Genomic DNA, 25,340 nt, shown 5'->3' on the forward strand with positions numbered 1-25,340 from the left:
GTAATCAACAGTTTCGAAAAAAGGCTTAAAGCCAGATGGTCTTCTGAATGCTGCTGTTTAAAGTAGCTTTGAAAGAAAGGTAACTTGTGAAGAGCATGCTAACTGTATGCAGCATGATATTTACAAACAGAATGAAAAATTAAAAATAACAAAGCAAACTGCTGCTTCACGTGGCTGAACTAATCTTTCAAGCAACACAGAGGCTCACAACAATCTGCACTCCATTGATAAGAGCCCTTGCATCTGAAACTTCACCTGCAGTATCTTCCCAACTTATTAGCTTGAATGTAATTTAAAAACAGTACTCAGTGCCTGATTATCTATATCTGCCTTAGCTCTGACAAATTTCCAGATGTGTTTGTTTACACATTTTCATCAAGTATCAGAAATATTTGTTTAATTTATTCTTAAAAAGTAATTTAAATTGTTAATAAATAATTTAAAAACTATTTAAATTTATTTCCAACTTTTACCTTAAGAGCACAGAAGATGCAGGAATCACCCATACATTTGTGCATTGTGATTTGCCGGAAACTGCGGCGAAAAATGTCCAGATGCCAGAGAACCTGAAACAGAAAAGGAGGCACATCCAATTTTATGAATGTATAAAATAAGATACTGCATAAAGCACTGATTAAAACAGCTTTCACTGAACAGTTCCAGGAGCACACTAGTGACAGTGAACACCCCTTTTAAAGTGGGATACCTTTTATCCAACTGCCAGCTGATATTTCCATCCTCCTTCCTGAGCTGTAGCATACACACACATTAATTTACAGTACAACATCCCTCTGAATTTCTAGCCATGTGATTTTTAGATTAATCAATTTGCTTCTCTGTCCATGTGGCAGTGCCAGATGATAGAGCATTTGCTTGGACTGCTCGTCCGTGCTAGTCCCAGGGTTGGCTGCTGCTGCAAGGCTGAGCGGCCCTGCCACAGACGCCTCATTGACCGCAAGGACGAAACTCACTCATCCTCCCATCTCCCAGGCAGTCTTCTCATTCTGACCAGAAAGCCTGAGCATTGGAAAAATGGAGCATCAACCGATAAATTCCTAAAAGCTGCTATGTCCAATGCTGCCACTATTAAGTGCACTGATGCGCTGTGACTGCCAGCAGGTTTCCAGCCCTGGCCAGCATGGACAGTCACGCTTCTCTCTCAGGACAGGCATGGTAACATCGGGGATACGACCAGGTACAGTCACAGCACAGAAAATCAAGCGGCTTTTACACCTTCTGTCAGCAGCAGCGAGAGGCAACGCTTGTTCTAACAGCACAGAAGTTTTATTCTTAAGTTCTACTGCTAGATCTGTGCAATCTTGGGCAATTATCTAAACTTACATCCGTAAAACAGCAACAATGTTCATCTCCAAGGTCAGCTCTTTATGCATAAATGTGGCTGGTGCTGGCTGTTTCAGCTCCAGCTAATGATAACGGGGTTTTCTGTAGCCTCACAGCGAAGAGCCTTTCCAGAGGCAGAAGCCTGCATGGAAAGAAGCTGTGACCTACATTGCCTCCCTCTACATTCCAGACAGCGCAGCAAGGTCCAGGCTGAATCCAACCGACTAAATATTTTGTTAGAATAAACAGAGGGACTGGACTTCTTATTTCTGGTTAGTCTGTCCAGAGCAAGTGGCTAGGAAAAAAATTCAGTACTCTGAAAAAAGCTGTGCCAGTTTCATAAAGTGTTTGCAGCTGGAGCAATTTGAAAGCCAGACTGCAACACAAAGATGTTACCCAAAATTAGACTGGAAAACACATTTATTGAATATGAGATCTGTAAAGCTTCCCAAAACTTCAGAATTGTCAAGTCTATGTTTATGCTCAAACTCTCCTGACGCTTAAGGGGCTGGGAGACAACATAAGCCTTGGAACCATCTGATTACACAGAACATTCCTGAAGAACTACCACAGACCTCACAAAAGGACAAAAAAATAATACATTTAGGAATGAGTCCAATTTTTCGATGTAATTGCCTTTGGAGTTTATCTTGAAGGTTTACAGATATACTTAAGAATAAGGAGCAACAAATATTCAAGAGTTTCTCAAACTAACGCTGAATGTTAAAAAAATGTATCTTTTATTAAATTATGGCCATTGCTTTTTAAAAAAAAAAAATCAGCTATGACTGTAAATATTTTTAGTATCCTATGCCTCTTGAGCTTTAGAAGAAAGCTGTTTATGTAGAAAGCTAAATGCCAGGTCATACGCTTTCACCTTCCTGCATGGCATGCAGCTCACATTAGGTTAGAACTAAGGAGAGCCTAGGTTCAGTAACTCAGTATTAGGAGGCATCTAGTGATTACACCTGACAATTTAACAGAAGCAATTAATACAGTACATCACTAGATACTCCGCTGTACTTATTTTAATAAGTTCTCTTTTTACCTAGCACTGTTTCATGGCAGATTAAGCCTATCGAGGGTCACAAGCATTTGCATTATTTGCATCAGGGAGTATCCAGAAGCCTAAAGTTAGTAGAGAACATAATTGTGCCCATGGGGAAAAAAAGCACAGTAACAGGGTCTGGGATACACAGACAAGTCATATGAATCACTAGAAACTCATGTGGAGAAAGGGTTCTAAACCCTGCAGCCAGAAGGACTGAATCTCAAGTGTCAGACACTCAAAACATCTAAATGGTGACAACACAACTATAGCAGCCATGCCACTCCACCGCAAAAGACAGAAACACTTTTTTTTCTGTACTCTTACCTGTAGTGCACTATTCAGGAAGCAACTGTTCTGTCCAGGTTCATTGCTGAGACCTTTACTGGGTGCTATTGAGGTCGTGTTGCGTGGAGTAAACATGCCCTGTACGTTCCCTCGGCCCACAGGAAAGTAATTTCTTTTCCAAGACATCTTCCAGCTTCAGCTGCAGAAAATGGAGGCTTAGGCTGGCGGAGGATTTGGCTTGATCAGACCCTTCCTTCCCTTCACCAAAATGCAAAAATGGAACAACATCCAATCTTCTTTAAATTATAGTTTAAACAGAACGTGTCCTTTCATCAGGACAAAAGCAGTTTGCTTCTTTTAAACCCAGCCCAGGATGCTCTTCTTCATTTGATGCTTATGTATGCAAAAACCTCTTTTACAAGCAGCCACAGACAAAGTTTGCGAAGAGAAGGAATCCATGGTCATGCAAGTTCATGTATTGTGCTGCTTCTCCCTTCTCCAAACAGGCAGTGACTTCAAGGAACAAACTGCAAGTCAAGGAGGTTCCAGAATTGAGGAGAAAAACAGCAGCTACCTCCCACATCCCAAATTGCCAGCTTCTCTAACCCTTTTATAATCCTCCTGCAGAAGATGGGAAACATCCAATTAGTGAGGGAGCAGAGAAATCAAAACCAAAATAAAACTTTGGCAGCTTCATTTCAGTTACGTCTGTCTCAGGTGATGAAAGAGACATTTTCTTCACAGGGGAAAAAGCAGCAACATCAGGACTTAAGAGCAAAGAGCTTTAAAGTAGCAAAAAGTCGGTACAGCTCTTCTAATTCTGCGTGCAATCTTTAGAAGTTTCTCTTCCTGATCCTCCTCTTGCAATTGGAATGCCCAGCTATGCCAGAAAGCTTGAGAAAGAAAAATAATCAAAGGCTTGCGTCATTTAATTACTCTTGGTTTGGGGTGTTCTGCCAAGGCCAGCGTTACCTCACCTCCCACAATACCCTGAACTTTCTGAGACAAAGCAAAAAATATAAAACTTCCTCCACGCAAGAAACAAAATAACAGCCGAAAGAACACAGAATTCCAAGACAAGAATGCCAGAGCAAGAGGGCTAAGTACGTTGGAAGGGTTAAGAAGGAAGTTAGGTTAAAAAAAAACAAACCTAAAACACGCCCATTCTGAACTCCATGGGAGTTTTCACATGTACCCTTTACAACCCTTAAGTGTTAAATTTCTTTAAGATCTCTTAGTCACTCAGGCAGCAGCACGAGGATTTGTATTTCTGCGAATCCATGTTAGCACACTGTCCACCCTAGAGCTGGGATTCTGCCCTGGCCTCGGAAAGCCGTGAAGACAAAGGCACACGGCTCTTTTCAGAACAAAACCGTCTCCATAGTTCTGTTAGTCAGAAATTAAATATATATGTCTATGAAAATGTTACTTAATCCAGGCACACAGGATATATAACGCCTTCCAGAAGATACTGATGCTTCTGAAAAAGCCAGGAGTCATTTGACGGAAACTGCTCTTCCCGCCACAAGTCTACTTTCCCCTCATCTCAAAGGAAACGTAAAATAAATTTGATCCAGGACATTCCTGGAAACAGTCACTACAAGATTCATAGCAAATCATTTTTTAAAGTTCTCACAGGTGCAGCCCACCTGTATTAACTTCACAGACAACTGCATAATATTTTCCAGGGACATTCCCCATGACATTTAGCATTACCCTGTTTTGAGTGTACATAGTAACAACTGAGCATACCTGGGATAAGCAAAATTACTATTGTGCATGCACTGCAGTAGTAATTGCAGCATGAAGTCACTACAAAACTGACACACAGAGCTTGTGCATCAAAGATTAACTAAAAGAATAATTCCTTAAAAGATACCCTGGGAGTTTGTGAAGGCACATTTTCCACCTTCCACGCAATTATAAATTCTTCACGTCCCGTCAAAACACAAGAACTTCCTCAATATCTGCGAATGTGCCACAGCAGCCTAACCCATTCACTTCCAGTAATATGTTGTTTGTACTTCCATTAAACTCATTCTACAAACATTAACAAAGTCTCAGCATCGCTGTAAGGCAGGCAAATACCTATATAAAGATGAATATTCTTCTTAGTTGCCAGTGTGCCATGCAGTTTTCAGTCGTGCTTGCAAGCCTGCAGACACAGACCATTACCATGCCCATTGCACAACATTCCTGAGCGCTTTACGTGTACAGGGTTCATTTCAAAGTGATTTCAGCCTCGGCCTCCTTTCTTTGCTCAATCCCTTAATGAGCAATGAGCCAGCCGTGCTGTGTGAGGTAATGCAGTTTCAAGCGGCAATTTAAAGATCTCAGTAAGCCAACCCCACCTGCAGCACAGGCAAGCAGAACGCCGCGTAGAGTTAGCTGCAGCAAGCTGGCTCTGGGCTAAACTCACAAAACCCCTGAGCCAAGCATTCCGTCGTCTTCTTTCCACAGACCTAGGAAAGGATGGAAAATACAATCCAAACCATGCCCAGGATGCACAACTGTGAGTAGCACCTCTTCAGTGGACTTCAAGCTCAAAACAAGATCCTGCTCTCAAAACGGGCTATAAAACTTTAAGTACTTTCTGAGCCGAGCTGTCTCAGTTATGGCCGTGTGAATGTGTTGTTTCAATTTTGGTTCCAAGACAGTAAAAGTCAATATGACTGAACACTTTGCAGCTCTCCTGCTATTGCAGCAGGACACTCGCAAGCTGGCCAGGACCCTCACCGGGAGCGTGCAAGCTGACTGTCCGCCCCGCGTTTGCACAGGCTCGGCAAAGCTGACCAACCACACGTTCACCACGATCACTCACAGGAGCAAGTTCAGTCTGCTCAACCAGATCTATCGGCTCCACAGAGGTAAGAACAAGCAGCATAGACTGAAGCTGTTAATCACCCAGTTATGACAAAACCTGATCTCGAGATAAACAGCAGCTTCGCATTCTGCCAACTTCTAAAAACTTACCAAAGTTACAGAATAGCGAAAAAATGGAATCCTAAGCGACCTGAAATGTATGTAAGACACTATTTGTATAGATGATCTGCAGACTCACTTAGTCCCTGCTCTACCATAGAAAACGTGACAAAAAGCAAGCAGAAACAAAGAATTTTTGTAAAAACCAACCATCATTATTAAAATATCCAGCTTTATTTCCCACTGCCACTGGCAAACCATCAGTAGAAAAAAGCTCACCCTCCCACACTTAAAAAACCCAACATACAATCGCTAATAAAACAGCAGCAATCTGTAAAGGAAGAGGAAGACAGGATTCTCTTTGCTGGCAGTTCTACTGGTACAGAAATATGACCAAAATAGGAGGAGTGGCAGATGCAAAAGCATAAATGATGCTCTTGGTTCATTACTCATAACATTATCTTAGACACAGTGAACTGAGGCAGAAAGCCTAAAAACTTTTAAGCTACTTCAATTTTGTTTATCCTGCTAAGAACACTATTCACTGGAATAAGGGACAAAATTAATCTAGCCAGCGTGATCAAAGAAAAGCTAACTGTATCCTTGAAAAGTTGCAGAGCCTTATAATAATGTTATACAAATGTTGTAACATAGAGTTAGTAATACATAAGTATATAAAGACTAGATAATAAAAAAGGGATATCCAGCATTCCAGCTTTTCCCTTGAATCCATGCTGTTTGCCAACAGCTTTCTTCAGGAACGAAGGGGGGCTCCAAGCCACAGAGGCTCAGTAGACAAGAGAAGGGCACAGGACACCACTCCCACCGCATCTCCAGCAGTGCTACCACAGAGCAGAGCTGACCACAGCTCAGCACATAGTTCTGTCCCAAAAGAACTCCAGTGTGTCCTTGGGCCACAGGACACGTGGCACAGAAGAGTTCGAGTCCCAGCTCATTCTCACAGTCACTTGCTAAGTCAATCACATCAAAACATAATAAGCTACATCATTCATTCTCTGGTGAGGTCCCACTATCACTCTTCATTTTAAGGGGAAAACCAACTTTCTAACACTCCCCTCTCTCTCCAGTCTCAAGTCTCTCCAAAGGTTTTGGGCTATTGCTTGATGAACCATTTTAGGCACATGGCTGAATTCAAACAACCCATTTAGGAAAGGAGATCCTTCCATTGAGCACTAGGTACGGCTGATGCCACCAATTCAGTATTTATCAGTGTTAAATCTAAGAGCAGAGGTCCAGAATTTGTTTTTCACTACTTGTACTTCTGAACAAACTTTAAAAACAAAGTAAAGCTTCTATGTGTGAATGTGTGTGTTATTAGAACAAGTTACTTTATGAAGAAAGAATGTATTCTTACAGCAACTTTTTAAACTAACAAATAACCCATGAAAAATCAAACCAAACCAAACCCACTCTATGTTCCTGTTAACTGCTCAGACCAACAAGGTGTGTGGAGAGACCATGTTCTGCAGAAACACCCCTCAGAGAGACTTTGCAAGCTGCTGGGGTCACACATAGCTTTGTACTGCATGAAGATACTCTTCACAGCAAGCAGTTCTCCCCCTTCTTCATCCAAAATGCCTGTGTGTTTCATAAAACTACAGTAGACTGCCTCTTAACACAGCGCAACGAAATCTTGTGAACACTTACCTAATCCAAATCATTTGATTTTGAGCCTGACAGTCAGCCAAATCTATTTAAAGAGCATCTCTCACAGTAAAAAAGCAGCAGAAAGCCATTGGCTTTAAACTGCAAGTCTCAGTGGTGGTGGTGGAGAGCGGCAAACTTACACCTGCTCGAGCTAAAGGGAAACCTCTCTGCTCCTTCCCAACTGCCTGCAGGTGCTTCTCTCCAGGCATGCAAAGTCTTAGCAGTCATTTTTGCAGCCCTTCCCGGAAGATGGACATCAGCTGATAAAGACCTGTATTCCATGCAAACTATATAGGCTTTTGTCCAAAATAGTCGGAAATACGTAATTTATCCCATGCTGAAAGAGAGAAGCGTAGGGCAGCTGTGTCCAGGCTATCATAAAGCAATTAAGAGGACCCAAAGTATCCTGTTGGCTACTAAAAAAAACCCCAAAAAACTATTAAACGCCATCCAGTAAGGAGCTCTAATACAACATGACAACCATTCAAAGGCAAATCACAGCTAAAAATAAATAAATTAAAAAAGCCAATCACATAGCTCTAGCTATCCAAAGCCAGCATTACACCCTATTCTGATCAAAACCAACTTAAACTCCAAGATGATCTAGAAGTTTCTGTAAGAAAGCATCGCTTGTTAGTGACTGCCATTTCTAAGTGCACAATGTGGGATAATCGAATAATAAAGGGCTTCTGTTCGAAGACAAACAATGAGAGATGAGGTCAGAACCAGAGACATAAAGGTCACGTTATTTACTTTGTGTGGGGCTTATTGCCAAAACACACTTCACTCCCCAGATAAAACCTTTACTCATATCAGAAACATGGTATTAATAACCCCTGATCTCACACCTCGCAGTGCTTTCAGCGCACACATTGGCTGGGGAGGTTACGGGGAGTGGAGGCAGACCAGCCCACAGCTTTGTCTCCTACTTCCAAAATCCTTCAGAAGCAGCTGCCTTCCGTTTTGTTATGCAGCCCAAACCATGTGTTCTCTCCCCAACTCTCCTCTGGCAGATGAAAAGGGAAGGAATACGTATAAAATTAAGAAAGTCTGCACAGCCTGAAGTAAATTCCAACCATTTCAGAACAATCTGCACTCCCTTCAGATCTCCCCTCCACAGCTGCCCAGCTCTTCAAGACAGCTGTACACGATGATAAAAAGCCTGCAGCGTAACACACCTGGACTGCTGAACTGCTGATCCTGAAATTTTGTATTACTCTCCACCTGAAATCTAAGTTTATTCTCCCAAGCCTGTGTTTAATAAAACACCCTACCTGCCCCTAGGCTTGGTGCTGGGTTTCGCAAGGAGCAAGGGAGGGGTGAAATTAGCTCTTCACATGGAACTTGTGGAGTTTGGATAAACGACGAAAACGCGGCAGCTTCAAACATTATGCAAGTGCTCAAAAGCCATTAAACATCACCAGTCAATCTTGTGTGACACAGAAAATCACAACAAATAGAAGCAGGGCAGCTGCCAACCATATGGAGAAATGGGAGGTTCTGGTGCAACCCTAGTGAGCACTCAGCCAGCCTCCTGCTGCCAGTTATTCCCTTTCCAGATCTTCACCTTGGCTCTCTAAAGGGTAACTTTGAGATTAATTTGGTATTTGATTCAACTTCCAGATAAAAATGAACATTTTCATTGCAAAATTCTGTATTTTACAGCCGGTAGCTATTGCAACAAGGCTCCAAGGCCCTTCTTCCTATGGCACTTTATTCACAATAAAACAATCTCACCTCTCTTCCAATAATACCACTGACCCAGGAAAGCTTGGGCTTTCAAATTCCAGCCCAACAATGACTAAAGGATCCCCAGAAGCTTTCAAAAGTAGTCAGCAGTATTCAACAACATAAGACTTAATGACTGACAGATTTTTAAATCCTAAAATCCTGCTGCCAGTCTTTTCCTGACCTTGCAGGCTTCCACTGCTGAACAGCAACAAAAGTGTTTTCAGAAAAATCCTCCTGTAACAGCCACCTTGTTAGAACTATGAGTTCTCCTGTCAATCTTCACACTCCTCTCCCTCCTTGAAACAGAAGCCAGCAGAACCACCTCCCTGATCATATGCTGTTAACATTGCAGCACCACAGATCCCTCAGTTTCATTAGACTCTGCTTCACCATACCTTGATTTCAGCAGGGTATAACACAACTGCATGTGTTAACACACATCCACACAGAATTAAAACCACAGGTAAGCAAGAAATGGATTTTTGAAGGAAAACAAGCAGATGGAAAAAGTCCCCTGAGTACCATTAGTCCTTGAATTCCAAAGGAAAGACAACACAGACTGAACAAAGGCAGCAACACGTTTACAGTAGTGATAGACATTGACCAAACAGATGGATGGCCCTCGGGTAGAAAAATTGGTCTTTCTGGTGATGTGTTCAGAATCTCAAAGTCAAATACCGCAATGCACTGCTCTCTCTAGGTAGTGCTCAAGTGGAAAGGCAGCAGGCAGGAGAGAAAGCTGTTTCCTCAGTAGAGGCACATAATGGACTTTGATCTACCACACAGGGTGGGCAGACGCAGTTCCCACCTCCCTCTTGATCAACAGCTAGAGCCAGCCAATACATTTGATAGTCCCATAAATGCATTTACTTCCCCTCTCTTCTGTCCTAGCTCAGGACAGTAGCTGGTATTAAAATAATAGCTATAGGTTACTCCTAAACTATTAATAACTGTATGCTGTGTTTTATCTATACCAGCATTACCACGAAGCAAGATGGCTTGTAACATTCATGTTCTTGCCCGTCTAGTACCACACCTCGGTGCAACACTGTACAGAGGAACCTGGGCAAACACAGCACAGGCAGAGAGTAAAGAATGACTGAGCTGCCTGTGCTGGGTCCCAGTACCGAATGGTTACATCATTTTTTTCCTGCCTGGCTAAAACTGACAAGCAGAAGGAGTGCTGGTAGCCGCAAAACATTAAATAGATTAATACTTCCACATAAAAATATAAAACTGTGCACCCAGCATCCACAACACACTGATTATTCCTAGTTTTTTAAGCAGTCATCTGCACTGTGTAGCTATAAATAACACTCCAGCAGGATCACGAGTGAGCACACACATGCATAAGCACTTAATCTCAACTTGGGTTTAAGATCATTACTATTTAGTTTTGGAGGAATAAGCATAACTAAAAAGAACAGGGAAACTAATTTTTTTGCTTCATTTGGTTTTGTATACAGAAGTATTTTCCCACAAAACCCACTGAATACTTCAGAACCTTGCAGGAAAAACATGTGCCCATACCACAAGAAAAAGCCTAGTGAACCAAAGCATCCTGTCTCCCACAGCAGCTAACCGCATGTGGGAAGAGGAAAGCAAACAGGTTCAGGGAAACACACCTCAGCAACAGCCTGGAACTGACAAGCCTGATTTCTGGTTTTCTGTACAGCTCGCAGAGCAGGAGCAGAGAACATCTGATAAGCCAGTGCTGACTGAGCCAACAGCCAGGGGTATCCTGCACTTCTGCTCAGCTGCAGCCCCGACCCATCACACCATCTCACAGAGTACACAGCCAGCCTGCTGGGCTCGGTGTGTTTTACAGAGGAGATAATGACAACTGAACACACAACAGTCCTGAACTTACAGTTGAACATCAACTACAGGCAAGGTCATGCAATGACTCCCATGAACAGTGGGAAGGAACCTTTGTACAACAGGGTATGCAGCTACCTCTGTTACCTGCAATTTCACTTTCATTAAGAAGGCTCTTACAAAGAGATAATTTACTCCACTTACACTCTGCTGGTACAAGGCATTCTGAAATGCATATTAGAATAAATATTTTGGAGAACAAAAAAAAAACCACTATCTTTTTATCAAGTAGGTGTAAAAGAAGCCTTCAAAACCAGTTTAACCTATTTCACTGGTGGAATTTGGAGTAGATGGGTAAAACAGGCAAAAGACACTTTCTTTGATTTGTCATATACAGATATTTGTCAGAAATACATTTCTGAAACTAAAACATTTACAGAATACGCAAAACGTACACAGATGGAAGTTTCACATGTGCAAAGCAGATTGTATCCCATAAACAAGTTTTCTGAAACACAGATCTTTCATTTTACTTTAGAACTAAAGGTGAAGCCATAAGATTTACATATGAACTTGCACAAAACTCTGGCCTCTTTGAACTCAAATTTGTATTCATATTGAATGATTCAAGGACACTGCAAGTCTTACCAGATACTACCATAAGAACTACTTCCATACTGATTTTATAAACTTACACAACTCTTCCCTTACAGATTTTAGTATCTTAAAATGTTGAGATTTGCTGGGGAAAAAAAGCTGCTGTTCATTCTACAAAATGCAGAAACAATGACAAAATTACCTTGTATCAAAACCAGGCTTATGGAGATGATATTGTTTTCGTTCAGAAAGGTTATTTCATCCTCACCAGAAAATTACTGTGAAAGCACCAAATGCAAAACGGATTATTTTGTGCCCTGCTGTGGCCTGGAAAGATCCACAAAGCATGAAAGAAACTCTTGTTAAGTACAAGAAGGCTCTGTCCTAGCAGGTCACAGAGCAGAAGCTGTGCAAACGCAGTATAATACAAGCTGAACAGCCCAGTTGGGTGTTGGGGTAAGAAAAAGAAGAATGATGTCAACAGCTTTTTCTCTGCTTGGTGATGAAATGGCACTACTGAGCGGCACCAGAAGCTCCCTACAAAAAAACAGAAGTGCTGAAGAGGAGGTATATACCATGAAAGGAGACTTTCCATGTCACCTATGCGCTGCTCATTAGTAGAAGAGCATGAAGAGGTAGTTCACAGGAGTTCCCCCCTTTGAAACTGGAAGAAGGTTGTTAAATATGAAATTTAAAGCATTCCAATGGGTGCTCAGGGAAGTAATAATACATTTAACCAACAGGTAGATGTGGAGAGGGAAACATCCTTAATAAAACTTGTGGTTGTTGCTTTTTTAAAGCAAAATGAAAAAGAGCAAGTTTGAGCGCATGAATACATGCCCCATGTACAAACACGAGGCCTGGCCTGACAGCACTGCAGAGTACCCAGCCAGCAGCAAGAGTTCAACACTGGAAAAGTACCTAGAGGAAAGAGCATCCTTGCTCCACTTCAGACAGCAGAATTTCTGTCTGGACTGTAAATAAAAGGATGCATGTTTCAGCTGTGGTTCAACTGTGTCAGTGCTGCCATGGGTCTCAGCTCCAATGAGAAGCAACCAACTGCTTCTGGTGCTCTCCCAAAGCTGACGCTGCACTGTGGCTGAAACCACCTGTGAAACTGAAGACATACGTCTGCGAGAATCCACACACCCTTCCAGCAGTGACTCCCAGGAGGGTTGCACGGTTAAGCACAAAGAATGACACTGCTGCTGGCTTAGTCCAGCCCAGAACACACAAAATTTAGAAAGGGCAGCATCCTAAACTGGTACGTTATATTCACCTTTTTCCTCCCTGTACAGAAGTACCCAGCCTAAACTGCTGCCTCACCCCTTCAAGCAGAGCACCTCAGGGAGCAGGGTTTGGTGGAGGCACAAAGAGCTTTGTGGAGAGGTCTTGGTCAAGAGACAACAGTGGCACTGTGGGGGTCTTCTGCTGTGCCAAATGCAGCAGGAGATGGGGATATAACTGGGTCTCAGAGCGATACAGTTCACTTAAGTGTTTGGTTTCTGGCTTCTAGTTCTGTGTGATCCTTTAGGAGCATGGCTGTGCTATGCAGCAGCCTCGGGGGCAGGGGTACAGCCCCATTCCACACCATCCCCCTTGGGGAGGTACCAAGGGTGTCCAAGGAGAGGGCTCCAGGGTACGGCTAGTCTGAGACACAACGCAAAATTTGGATGGACATTCAGGGATGCTCAGTGACTGACAGGCTGGGAAGCAGAGACAGACAGGGCAATAGGAAAGTTGCACAGCAGTTTATTTCTGTCTTGTCTTCCCTAATTCTTTTCTCTTCTAAAAATGCAAGTTTTCTAGTACTTATTTAATAAAATCTGGCTTTTTCGACACCAAAATCCTTTCAGCCTTTTGGGAGTTCACCACAGGAGAAGGGTTAGACATGTCTCAAGCCTGTGGAGGACTCCATGTCCTGCCACAGCAAGTCAGGACGGTGCCTGAGGTGTGCTTCTTCCCTCAGCCTCCAGTCCCGATGGCACAGCCCCCATACCAGCAGCAAACTGAGCTGGTCCCAGTCCAGAGCCTTCCCATACCACATGTTGCCCACCCCTTCTCTTGCCAAACCCTGTTAGGATGAGACCTGTTGATACTGCCCCAGGTTAACGTTCCCAAGCACTGAAATGCTGCATAAGGTAACTTGTTTTCGCCAGAATTCCTGAGACAACACGTTGACAACTCAGAATCTGCTGAAGGGACACAACTCTTGAGTTTGACAGAAGAAGGTCTGAGGAAGATGAGCAGCTTGGTGCAGAAGGAGATGCCAATCTACAAAACCAGCAAGGCAATAAAAGGATAAAATCAAACACTGTCGTGTTTAGAAGTCCTCTCCCTCAGAACAAACAGCCTTCAAGGAATGATCACCTGACATCTGGGAAAGCAGCACTTGTAGAAGACACCCTTATCGAGAAAGGTTACCACACCATAATGGCATTTTCAGTCACCTCATTATATCACAATAAAAGCTTTGTTGAGAAATCAGTTACAAATTTTTCCTTCAATACAGATGCAGTTACTATTATTATTGTTATTATCCATTGCCTAATCAGCATTAGGATACACACAACTTCCTTACACACACCTCCAAGGGAGACAGGAGAAAATAAGAAAATTCTATCCAGATTAAAAGTCGGCCTCCATGATTAAGAAAATAAAATAAGTCATACCTGCTTGTGTGCGCCCATGTGCAAGCAAGTTGCTGAACTGGAAGAATCTTATATTTCTGATCAATCAGGACTGAAGTAGTTCAATTTGAAGCTAAACTGCTCTGAGCTTGAGCCAAAATGTGTGGTGTTATGATGGATGTTCTTTGCTAGACTAGAAGGAAATTTTTCTCTGTTTTTTAGCATCCTCATTTTTCCCCAGTCCCCCATGTTCTCCAGCTCCAGTATACTCTGGAGACCCAGGCGCTCACCAATCAGGACAGCAACAGTAACACACGTCCTCTTGTGAAATCAAGCTCACGAGAAACTTCTGGAATTTCATAGATATTAATACACCAGTTAAAAAGACATTATTATTATAATCCAAAACATCAGAACCTGAAAAGGTGGAAAGTGGAAAATTGATGGAATGACATGGCTGTGACACACTATTCTTTAGAGTAAGTAATCTTGTCTCGTAACTTACATCTGTGACAACTCCCAGGAAAAACAGCAGCTGATTAACATCACTTGGCCCCTGGCGGAGTCAAAAGCTGCATCGTACTGCAGAACCTTCCTACAAATGCACTTGTTCCAGCCCACTTCATTTTACTTCTTTATTATTAGCAAAACTCTTTTTCTTGAATAAAAATATACGATACATTTATTCAGAAAGGTGGTATGAGCATAACATTCTCCAACACATTGCTTTAACTATATCCCACTTTCCCCCCTAACTGTGGAATGTCAGCCTCCCCACACTCACTTCTAAGGACCCTTGGATCTAGCATAATATTGACTTCCCGATTTGGAAGTTCATTATTGAGCCCCACCCCAAAAGCTGATGGTGCCAGCCTCCACCAGCCATGTGTTACACTATGAAGCAAGTGCTTCTGTTTTCTCTCCCTCAGAGACGATGGAAACATACCAAAACCATCTACAGAACTATCTGGTGATCCTCCAAGTCACTCCTTTCGTGCCAAGTGTGGAGCAGCTCAGCACGAGCCTGCAGGTGTGCCAAAACCATTGTTCATCGTGACAGCCACCACAGTCTGCCTCCTTCGCTCTGCTGGCTGTTTGCTGGGCTTCTCTGGCCTCAGATGAGGACTTCAACTTGGGATTAGCCCGTTCATACTGGAAACTCTGAGATTCCTACCATACCTTGTACGTGTAACGATGTTAGACAGAACAACTTAAGAAAACACACAAACCCCTGCAAGCCCACCACAATACTTGTTTTTTCAGGAAAAAGCAAGAGGCTTTGAACTGTCAGTTCAAGAAAACAAGCCTAAGGCTTCTCAAACTCCTGCCAAGAACAATGTCCCAGGAGAACGACCTGTCTCTTCAGACAGGCAATGTCTGAGCAACCTTTTATTACAAAGAAACAAACCCAACTTTTCGCGGCCACCAGAGCAGGGGAGAGGGTTGGCAGGTAACGCCTCTGCCCTCTGGCTCAGGGCAGCTCACAGAATGACCACTTTTGGGGAGGAGAGAGGCTTGCTTTTCTTCCTGCTGGTTTAGTGACCTGATTCAACTCATCGAGACCTTTCAGCCAGGGAAAGGAGAGCAGCACTTCCTCTTCCAGGTGTGGATCAGCAGAGCCCCACCTCAGCAGAGTATGGTCAATCTCTCTCTAAACCACGCTGGTATTACAAAGAAGTTATTCCTTCAAAAAAAATCTGGAATACATTTGAACAGGCAGAATGAGTGTATTATACTGAATGATGAACAGTGGAAATCATACACACATTATTTCCACACCCACCTGTGACAAATTCTAGAATCAGATTTATCATTTCATGGAATGAAAATCACTGCTTATCACTAAATGTAAGAAAATAGTTTGTTTTCTTCCAAATCTACAAATTTAAACAAAGATGTACTTCATCCTAAGCTGAAGCAATGAGAAATACGGAATAGTAGTGGTAGACTTCCAAAATCCACAGAATAATTACTATTTATTTTGGAAACAAGGCACTTCACAGAAGGCAGGGGATCAGGAAACCAGCCAAGGCAAGATGACTTTAACAAATCAACACAGTAAAATAATAAAAAGCTCCTCGTATATTTAATACATCATTTCATTACCAACCTTCTAACACAGAACTCAGCAAGAAAACGGAAGCAAACCCACATCTAAATTATCAAAAAGCAGCCCTGAGAGCTTCTGACTAAGTAACAGTTATACTGTACAGCAACAAGGATGGGAAATGAACTGCTAACTTCCCTTCCAGCTGTGACAAACATTAAGGTGAGCAGATTCTTACTGGCTTCATCTTCACATTCACCATGGATACTGTTAGCCAGAAGCAGCTGTGGTACAGTGGAACAGGGGCAGCCTATGCCTTAGGAAGTGCCTTTTGCACAGGCAGTGGAACACAAACGTACACATATAAAACATCAAAAGACAGCACAACTAGAATATTGAAAACCAAACTATTAACAAACTGAAGCAACAGCCTTTCTTTGCATCCTAGAAACAAAGCCAATCCACACTGACAAGCAGTATTTTCTGCCTTTCAGTGCCATATATCACAGAAAATTCCAGTGACAACTTGGATTTAACTGAAAGACCAGTGCATGTCACAGAAGTGGTGTCACTTAATTAAACCAAAAGATTTGAATACCAGAAAGACCTACCTCTGCCACTTTCAACTGTGTGAGCTCCACACCGGCACTGCAATAAACACTAGAGATCAGAGTGGGCTAGGAAAATTCTCAGCAGACTCACTGCTCGAGCATCTGCTCTCGGTAATACTTGTATGGAACAATTACTTAAGGGGGGAGGAAGGAGCTAGAATAGCGTGGGAGGGGACAACCCGCCCTTCCAAACAATAGGAAGCTGTTAAAACAAAAACCACAGCCTCCCTCAGCACAGGAAGGTCTCATCGCAAAGCGCTGCCCTGTGGACTGACAATTCCCTTTGGAAACAGGGCCCGGCAAGAGGGAGGAAGGTTTTCCAAGCCCTTTTATAAAAGGCCAGACTGGGGGCAGAGGAGAAGGGGCTGCACAGGATGAGCTGGTTTTACAGCAGCTTGTCTGCGCACGGCAGGGCTCCCCTCAGCACAAGTGAACTGGCAAGGTTCCTGCAAACTGCTCAAACACGAAGCATGTTTCCTCACAGGTCAGGCCAAGAACCAGGAGTGACATGTAGCTATTCAATAGAAAAAGTGGTTTTCAAAGAACAATTACTGCAGGAGAATTCCTGGAACCATCCCCTGTGGTTCAAAGCCAGCGATACCCATCAAGGAAAAAAGAAGCTTGTTCAGAAAAACAGCTTCCTACCCCCGAAACCTCCCATAAGTTCATCAGAAGCAGCATTACTAAACGATTATTCCCAGACTCTGTCAGGGTACAGCTCCAGGACACTGGTGTGATCCGCACTCAGCATCAACTTGTTCTTCCAACACAGTCACATTCACAGCATGGACGGGGAGAGTCACTGTATAGCCAAGACCAAAATAACTTCAAAGAAAACTTTGGTTACATTACAAAAAACAATGCCCACCATTGTGTGTCTTTCCTAGCATGGTATTGTGCTAACAAACAGAATTGGATTGAACTAGAATAACACGATACAAGGTATTTAAGATACTATCCCTACTGGGACCACTTACCTAACAGAAACAAACAATGCAAAAAGGAAACAGAATACAATTAAATTGGTTTGCCTTAAGAATAATCCCCTCTCGCAGGAAAGAAGGGGCTGAGCCAAGTTTTAACTATATCTTTCCATAATGATAGTTTCAGTGATACAAAATTAGGAGTTGGAAAAAGGAAAAAAAAATACAGCAATTGCACAATATTCTAAGAAGTGTTTTTCCTCATGATGCTTATACATACTTGAAGATTTAAATTTGTGTGTGCAAATTTCAAATAAAATAGTTTTCTAAAGTATACTAATAATGGCATAATTGTGATCAGTCATCATGCTGAGCTCAGAACCCGCTCCACAGCTGTGTGGTTAGAACAGAATGTTAACTCCTTCCTCAAACACCTCATGTCAAGGAAGCCAAACCACTTAAAAGCACAGCTTGCAACACCAACACAGACCTTTTCTGGGCAAAAGCAATCTGCCTATCCTCATTTTTATAATACAGAAAGAGTGACTGGGTCTTCCAGGCATCTCACACCATTACACAGATCTGCAGTTTCCTTTCAAAGCTCTGTATGTGTCCTGCCAAGAGCCAGTGAGCCCGTTTGTTTAAGTGGCATTATGCTTGGGGCTCAACGACCTGGGGTTGGCAAGCCTTGTTGCAGAGAAAACACTTCTCTCTGTGTTCCCTTCCTCCTCCTCACTCGAAAGAACAAAGCATCCACCCCACCTCCTCCAAGACCTGTAGATGACCCGTGACTCCACTGATTTCCTTGCTGAGGCAGTGCAGACCAATGCTCACAAAATGGCAGGAGCACCTCAATCAGTAACACCAAGAGTTCTGTAGTACTGATGTTTAAAAAGTCCTCTCTGCTTTAGCCTCAGTTTCCATCGTTTCAGAACTCTTTCTCAGCTTTTCTTCTGAAATGCGCCAGGTCACCACACATACCTGAGTAACTGCTAGAAGTGTGGATCAAATTATGGACATTTTCCACACCTGCTTTGACACCATCTTACACAGTCCTTCATCAGCACAGTGATAGTGGAGACTAAAAGTTACCTGTCTGAACAAGATCCAGTTCTTCAACACTTCAATGTGTGAAGAAAGCATGAAAATTATTTCTAGAAGCTTTCTTCAAAGCAAGATCAGTTCTGCTTCCATCACGAGTAAAATTAAAGCTTTTTAAAATCACACAGCAGCAAAGGATGGGTAAATGGTTTACTACTAGAACAAATCCCTCTGCATCAGACGGAAGATAATGTTTCCTTCCCTGCTGCTGATAGTCAAACAGCTCAGATGGTCGGCGGGGCTCTGTGCCCTGAACAGAAGCTTGGGGCCATGTCCCCAGCCAAAGCACAACAGCACTGCTGTGCTGACAGAGCTCTGCCAGAAACACCCCAGCGAAGCATCTGACTCACTGCCACCAAACTAAGAAGGAATTCAGAGCAATTACCACATTTCTCCACTGAACAGGAAGGGAGTTAAAAAAAGGGCACTTACACATTTCACCTAAATGAGGACAGCACAGGATCCTGGAACAGCTCTGGTCAAGCGCCACAGCCCCCAGGGCTACCAGGTCCTGACAGCAACACTAGAGATTGCACAGCCATCCATAGAGCTGCTCAGACCGAAACGAGGCAGAAAAAACAGGTGAGATACAGCAACAGAAACAAGCCTGTTCTGTCACCCCCTTTGCTGCTTTTCTGCTTTGGCCCAGAGATGAGCAATCTTGAGAAGCAAAAGTATTTGCAGGCTATCCTATCTATCAGAAGCATGTATGCCTACAGCACACATTCACAGCTGGCAAGATAGAGAGAGATTGTTGAAGAAAATGATAAAAGCATAAGTTAAAAAAAATGTGAAGTAACCAAGCAGAGATGACAGAGAGCTGCAATAACCATTCCTTCAGTACTGAAAACAGTTCTCATCCCAATGCCTGCAGAGTCATATGATTCCAGCTTCCTTCTGCTGTTGCAGATCATGCAGCTTCCCACCCAGCAAAGGCTATGCTGGCCCTTCCCTTCACCTCAAAGTAATTTTCCACCACAGCACTCCCACTCACAGAGCTGTAAATGTCAGCACATTGGGTACAGTTTAAATACCATAAGTCTGTCTACATGGAGAAGTTTGTCAGGAACAAGTGCTATGTGGTAAAGATGTAGTTCCTTGACTGTCTTCAACAAAGAAGCTGGTTGCAGAAGTTCCTGCCCACTTTTCACAGATCACTTGCTCCTGCTCTCATCTAATGCTCTGTTCTGCAGATGGCACCTGTTTAGGGCCACATTACAAATTGCATCAAGAAAACAACCTGGGTTAAAAATAACCACAATAAAAGTACGAAGGGGGCTATTTTTATAATTACAGTTATTCAGAATACCGAGCAGTCGTGCAATAAGCAGTCTGAACTGGCACAACACAGAGGAGCAAACTACAAGAGGTATAGGAGCAGATAAGTATTAGTTACAGCAACTTCTTCTATTTGCTTTGCCATCAAGGCCATCATCCTGTGTAGATGCACTAATTCCTTGTGCAGGTAACTTAGAGCGTGCTTTATGATTCAGCTATGCTAACCTGATGGCTGCTGCCAGGATGGATGTGTTCACCATCACTGCCCCTCCTGCTCCCCCTCTGCTGACACTGGGCAGTCTGCAAGGTGAGCCGATACAGGGTGGTAAGTCATCAAAACCCAGCTCTGCCAACAGAAATAAAGATGGGAGGGTTTTCTCATCAGGTGGCTCTCTCAGGATTCAGAAAAGCAGGCCTGGTAAGCAATGTCTCTCAAGAATGGCATGAAGTTAGATTCTCTTGCCCAGATAAGAAAGCCGCCCCTCCATCTGCAGTCAGGCGTCTGCGTGGAACTGGTAACAGGCACTGAAGGTGTGCTTTCGTCTCACTGTGGGAAACACCAGATTGGATCAGTCTGTTTACTCTCCCTAGCTTTACGCGCCCACTGCTTCTGAATATCGCGCTGAGCTGAGAGGCAGTGACATGAGCCACTTCAACTGAGAGTAGACATGGCCAAGCCAGGAGAGAGCACGAGCGCCCAGGTGAGACCATGCATTCCACCACCCAGCCCTCTCCTGAAGCAGCAGTAAAACTGTGTTAGGTTAACATCATGCCGTGTTCCTAGGAAAATCAGCTCAAAAAAACTGCTGCAAGTCAAACTCCTGGTTAATCTTTTCTAGCCTGTTTGTTCTCAATAAGTGCATTCCTCTAGGACAATGCTTTTAATTTGCAGTATGCATACCCCAGACTTCTGGGAAGTCTGAAAACAGATGTCTTCCCCCTTCACTGAAAACTTTGCGGTCAAAGAGTTAATTCTGTGAGGTGGGTACAAAGCAGTGACCACCATCCTTTCCTGTTTTAGGGATATGGAAGGTGGAGAGGGTCCTTTGGAGAAGAGAAGCTCATGTTCCCACATCAACAGTGCATTCTTCAAGAGGAGGGAAAAAAGCCAACAAAAAAATCTTTTAACATTCTAACAAACTTCAGGGCAATGTGTTCAAACATATCAGGCAAACAAATATGTTGTACTCATCTGACCTTCTCCACATGGCAAGACAACTGCTGAAATACTTTCAGGAGGGAAGCACAGGAAAATCTTGATTTACTTTGTCAACACAGCCTTAAAGCTGAATGGACCCATACAATGAAACTGATAAAAATGAAGACTGCTTTTTTCCTTACCACGTGAGCTATTCTTCTATGAAAATCCAGTTACCTAGAGCTATTCAAGTAGTTTGTACATTACACCATGAACAAAAAGCTTTTGTTGTCATTTCTCAGTATTTCTAAAATAATAACTGGACCTGTTGTTGTTTTGGTAGTTACTGACAGAGAATCAGAAATACTTACCAGGCCTATTCAGAGGCTGGGTAATGTGAGACCAGAAATTTTATACCCTCCTCCTTCCTTCAGCCTCCCAACTGCTTATTCTCATCCTTGCAGAACCCTTTCCAATATGGCAACACAAGCATTCATGCAGCTGCAGAGACAACCTGGCCAGAGTCAACACCGACCCAGTGGACAGACAGACCAGGGTAGTCTGAAGTCAGACCCGTTCCTCAATGTTCCCTGAAGAGCCTCACCGGTACTTTTTGTGTGGGGTGGCTCAGGGAGACACCACCAGTTGAATTCTCTGAGAAGCCATGGCCCATAGTCTACTTTAAAATATAAACTAGCTTTAAAAATAAGCTTAGAAGCAGTAAAGTGGAAAGGACTGCTCGGTATATAAAGTCAAGTTTTCGGCTATCAAGATTACTATCACCATGATTCCATTTCCAAACCTTATGACTTAACAAATTAATCTAGCCCAATTACAACTTTGAGTAAAAACAGTTTTTATATACAGTTTGTTTTCACACTCAGTATTTTCTACTTAACTGAAAAACACCTGTCTTCTTTCTTATGTGCAGGTACTACAAGGCTCCTCTTTGAAACCAGTCTTCCTTTTGGCAGGTGACCCAAAATAAAAGAAACACTGGGAGAAAACCAAAGCATTAGAAACCTGAACACATCATTATGAACGTATCCTGCTAGCAGTTTGACCCCAGGGCTTCAAGCTAGTTTTATCTGTAGCACCAGGAGGTTTGGGAGTCCACAAACAAGTCAGGTTTAAAAGGTTACCAAACACAAACAGGAACCAAAACACCACTCCTTACCAAAGAGGTACCCCCACAAATACCACAAACAACTGCATTCCTTATTGTTGCTACACTCCTAAACCCAAACCGTAATCAAGAAAACCAAACCTATTGTATACTTATTCTCAGCGACTGCAGAACTTGGTCCACTGCGAATAATCCCTCCTGCTTTTCATGACTTCCACTTCAGTGTGTGGGCCAAAGCCAAACAAATGTTTTGGAAGCATCCTATCAAAAAGAGATGGTAAAAGCTGTTCCTGACTACAAGTAAGACACCATGTTATAGATGCCTGTTAATCAAACAAAGCACTACATTAAATTTCTCAGTCAGAGCACGAGCACATTCTGTGAGTGCATGTGATGCCATACCGTGTCCAAAGCCACAGACAAGTCTCTATCACCTGTGCAGGTGAGGCAGGCACATACACTGTTTTATGCTCTAAAAGGCATAGTACACAAATTGCTTCCCTGCAGGGAAAGGACTTTCATGTGATTTAAATACAACCCTAGGACATCCAGGAATTAATTTACAGTTTTACTGAGCTGGGAATCAGAATATATTTTTTCCTGTGTAAAGCATGCACATGGCATTGGATCACCATAACTGGAATGATAAACCCATACCCACTTCTCCCAGTGTCATCAAGAACTTGAACAACTTTGTGACCCTAAATGATGGCACCCAACCTATAAAGCTTAATACATCAGGATCTTAGCAATACTTACTATGCAAGATTGATTCACCTGCCTGCTTCAAATAAAACTGATGCTTTTCATGCTCTTGACATGAAAAAAAAAGGAGATGACAGGCTGGAGGTGGAAGATTCACTTTGGAAACTAACTTACATCAGTATGAAACCAAAATTAAAGTAAGTTCATGAGAAAGTTCTCCCTACCTGTATTAATTTGTCCCCTTTGATATTCTAGTCCCGCAGCTTTATTAGTTTACTTTCGAATCACTTAATTTAACAACAGACAAAACAAGACCACAAAGGCACAGTTATAGAGAAGGTAATGAGACTCATAAAATTTTATCTTATACCACTTTAAACTTCTTGTGCTAATTATTTTCCATTGTGCCTTATTTTTAGTGTCCTGTGTTCAGTCCTACAACTGAACCTTGGCAGACTGACATGCAGTCAGATGTACAGCACACAACTCCCAACGACATTTAAATCCATATCATGAGAGTGAAAACAAAAGTCAATGACAGAGGTGATACCAGGAATCATCCTGACGACTGGGTATTTTATAACAGATTTTAATTTGCAATTGATAGAAGTAAACTCTCTATGAAAATCTGCCACAAGAAAGATGAGGAAAAATAACAGCATTTCTTACATGACCTTTCTTTCCACCGTGAAATATTTTCTAATAATTTTATTAGAACAGCTGCTATTTCTTAAAACCACACAGGTTTTTGTGAGGGCTATTGTTTCACAGCCAGTGAAATAAAACTGGCTTGAGATGCTAAAACATCCACAAGGAGGCTAAGAAACCACTGATAACTTCCAGGGGAAGCAAAAACCCACCAAAAACCTATGGAAAGTCACATCTGTTACAGTAATAGGTGTTGTAATGAAAAAATATACTTAGCAGTTAAAGAGATTTCCAGATAGAAAAGTAATTGACCAGATTTCACCCTGTAGCCTAATCCTACTATGTCCCAGATTACTTGCTCACCTTAGCCTGGCATCCTAAAGCTGTATCACCCTTCAGGCTACAAATCCGCTTCTGACAGAACAGTGGTACTCTGTGTGTGAAAAACAGTTCTAATCCCACACTACAGCAATGTGGTGTTCACCCAGAAGCTCCCCTGCCCCAGGTGGGATGCACACACAAAGCATAAGCATACATTAGTGTACCTAAAGAAACCACTGGTCTTAAAGCATGATAGATTAACATCAACCCTTTCTAAAGGCCACTGTTAATCCAACTGGGATGACGCATCTTCCAGGACAAAGGCCACTGTGGCCCATCTATCCACACACGATGCCCACTACAAAGAGCCATCCAGAACACAAGCAATGTATGAACATCAGCAGCTAAATTTAGAGGCCATCATCCTCTGCATACTGATTAGATTGAAACACTATCAAGGCAACAGATGAAAGGAACCTGCACACAGATTGATTCCTAGGTGTACATTCAAACCAAAAACAGTGCGGATCATAACAAATACATATGGCCATATAGGAAAGTATTTGTCTTTATTTTAATGAGGAGTTACTCTAGAATCCTGCCCTGCAGACCAAGAGACTAAAGTTGTTTTGGAATCTAATGTAGAAATTAGAGGTGGTAGAGATGGGTCCTTGCAATTCCAGGCTTCAAAGGAAACTCCTAGCCTACATTTTTAGCATAAGAATGCCAAAGAGATCTTCTTCCAGTCAAAAGTCAACCCTGATAAAGCCTTGCTTCGCTTCCTCACATCTTTCTGCTACCCAGAAAATGACAGAGGCCTTCCTGCTAACTTTATCTTCACGTGATAATGCCATTGAGCCTGGAATTTTTCCATTATGTATTTCTATAGATTTTAATTTATCTGGTGAAAAGCAAACACATTATGCCAGAAATTAGAACAACAAACATAAGTCTATTTATCATGAGATTAAACGAGCGTTCAAAGAAAGGCTTCAGTGTCTCCTCTACCCTTATTAATAAAAACACAAACAAAACAACACAAAAATTACCCTAAAATCCAAACTGCACAACCCAAGCCCTAATCAGTACTTGGCCTTTCTTTATCAGAGCCACCAAATGCAACTCCTGGGCACACAGAGACGCAAGCGGTGTTGATCCCACGTGGGCTGCCCATTCCCACCCAGCAGGCAACGGGCACGGCCCTCACTGCTCTCCACGCAGGTGAGCTGTCACCTGCCCACGGCAAGCGGGGAGCACAGCAGGGGGATCCCTCACATCCCCCCAGATGCGAGTGTTTGCCGAGCGGCACCGTCACTGTCACGCAGCCGGGCAGCAGGCACAGCACACTGCTGATGCCACCAGGCACGGGCAAAGCACCAGCTCAGACACGCAAATACAC

At 42.8% G+C, this 25,340-nt stretch overlaps 1 protein-coding gene across 6 annotated transcripts in view; it reads right to left on the reverse strand.

Moving 5' to 3' along the window:
* The window catches only part of USP54 (ubiquitin specific peptidase 54), a 61,713-nt gene extending 44,893 nt beyond the window's left edge, over nt 1-16,820 (reverse strand). For all 6 annotated transcript variants that reach the window (XR_011337954.1, XR_011337953.1, XM_069863514.1 and 3 more), the window contains exons 1-3: nt 16,698-16,820; nt 2,717-3,570; nt 474-566 (exon numbers count right to left, since the gene is read on the reverse strand). Coding sequence is in view for 4 of the 6 variants with exons in the window: in XM_069863514.1 (XP_069719615.1) it covers nt 474-566; nt 2,717-2,863 (240 nt within the window). In the remaining 2 variants the exon portion in view is untranslated. The remainder of the gene's footprint in view (nt 1-473; nt 567-2,716; nt 3,571-16,697) is intronic.
* Nucleotides 16,821-25,340: the final 8,520 nt, after the last annotated feature.

Source organism: Phaenicophaeus curvirostris, chromosome 9 (assembly GCF_032191515.1).
Source record: "Phaenicophaeus curvirostris isolate KB17595 chromosome 9, BPBGC_Pcur_1.0, whole genome shotgun sequence".
NCBI classification, from domain to species: domain Eukaryota; kingdom Metazoa; phylum Chordata; class Aves; order Cuculiformes; family Cuculidae; genus Phaenicophaeus; species Phaenicophaeus curvirostris.